At 41.1% G+C, this 1,580-nt stretch overlaps 1 protein-coding gene across 1 annotated transcript; it reads left to right on the top strand.

Annotated features, from left to right (window-relative positions):
- Window positions 1-250: 250 nt before the first annotated feature.
- On the top strand, window positions 251-1,144 carry LOC107709823 (atypical chemokine receptor 2-like). Its single transcript, XM_016514449.1, has one exon. It carries the CDS (start codon window positions 251-253, stop codon window positions 1,142-1,144), a length of 894 nt encoding a protein of 297 aa, XP_016369935.1.
- The last annotated feature ends 436 nt before the right edge of the window (window positions 1,145-1,580 follow it).

Raw genomic sequence — 1,580 nt, 5'->3', positions numbered from 1 at the left:
TCAGAACAATACGGTAACTTTTTGTCTAGATAAAAGTCAAAAAATGTTGACAGCTGCGGCAGCTAGGCCTCTGTGCACCCTCCCAAATACACATTGCATTTCATTTTTAGATTTTAAAGAAACAAGGATGTGCAACTTACAAACCACATTCATGCACTTTATACATCCAGACTGAGAGTAAAACTGTTCCTCTTCCTTAAGCTATTGCTAGGCAAATCTTCATATTCACATCAGCAACTGGCAGATGACCATGGAGTACCAGAACTTTTCTAACAGCTCTCTGTTTGCCCGTACCTCAGTGGAGGAGCTTGTATCCAGCACTGTTCTGGGATTGTGCTGTGCTCTGGGTGTACCAGGTAATATGGCGGTGCTGGTCATGCTCACCCAACATTTAAAGGAGGGCAGTTTTACCCCAAAACTGATGCTGAGTCTGGCTGTCTCGGATCTATTGAGTCTGATTTCTCTGCCTGTGTGGATCTATGCCCTCCTGAAAGGCTGGGTTTTTGGCCATGGTCTGTGTAAGTTATTTTCCTATGTAGTCTACTGGAGCCTCTACAGTAGTGTGCTTTCTGTCACCTTGTTGAGTGTGCAAAGGTACCTGCAGGTGCTGTATCCACAGCGATGGGCGAAGCTTGGACAGAAGGGCCAAAAGGGGCTGATTTTTGGGATATGGACATCAAGTGGAGCTCTGGGTTCTTATGCTCTTTATTTCCGAAACGTGAAGCAGAAGAAGGACAGGCTTCTAGAGTGTCATCAGGATTATAGAAATAATCAAGAAAAACTAGTTGTCTTACTTGTAGAGAATCTAGTGATGTTTGTTGTGCCTCTCTTCAGCCTGTTGTTCTTCTACCTTAGACTTCATCAACGGATAAGTCAGTCAGCTTTCTTCAAAAGCCACAGGCTGACAAAACTGGCTGTCAGAATCGTAGTGGCCTTCTTCATATTCAGCACCCCCTGTATGATCAACAACGTGGTCTTAATGGCAGTGTCATGGGAATCAGATGTCAGCAACAATGTAACCGGGGCTCTTTTCTTCATCAACAGTTGCGTGAACCCCTTTCTTTACGCCTTCTCGGCTCGAACGCTGCAATGCAGAAGAAAACAGCATTCAGACGAGCCACAACATCAGAATGAAACTGAGTAAACACACTCTGACTAAAAAGGTGCACTTCCAGTGGTATTTTATGTTTGTTTGTTTTTTTAAGTGTGTTCTTATGTAATTTTTAATCTTACTGTATCTAAAGGGAAGTGCATACAAAGCGTTTCATCACTCATTTCCTCAACTTGTGTCTCCTCAATTTGAATACTTTATTCCTTCACTTTAAAAGTACACTGAGCTCTACTTTTTACAGGCTTTTCTTACAGTGTAACTTGTGTACTAATATAGCTTATACTTTGAATTTAACATTGTGTATAAATATTGGCTGTTATAACAAATTGTTCAAGATTTTCCTAATTTCTAAGTGTTGTGGCATTTGTGGAAAAAAGTTTTGAAAATTTATTTTCTTGCAAGAAAAAGGTCAACATTCATATAGTCATTCAGGGTTGGCTGCAGATTACGACAAAAAGGAAAACACCCC

The sequence above is a fragment of the Sinocyclocheilus rhinocerous genome, unplaced genomic scaffold (assembly GCF_001515625.1).
Source record: "Sinocyclocheilus rhinocerous isolate Xijiao unplaced genomic scaffold, SAMN03320098_v1.1 scaffold926, whole genome shotgun sequence".
NCBI classification, from domain to species: Eukaryota; Metazoa; Chordata; class Actinopteri; order Cypriniformes; family Cyprinidae; genus Sinocyclocheilus; species Sinocyclocheilus rhinocerous.
Note: the sequence above shows the minus strand (reverse complement) of the source record. Positions and strands in the feature narration are given on the sequence as shown.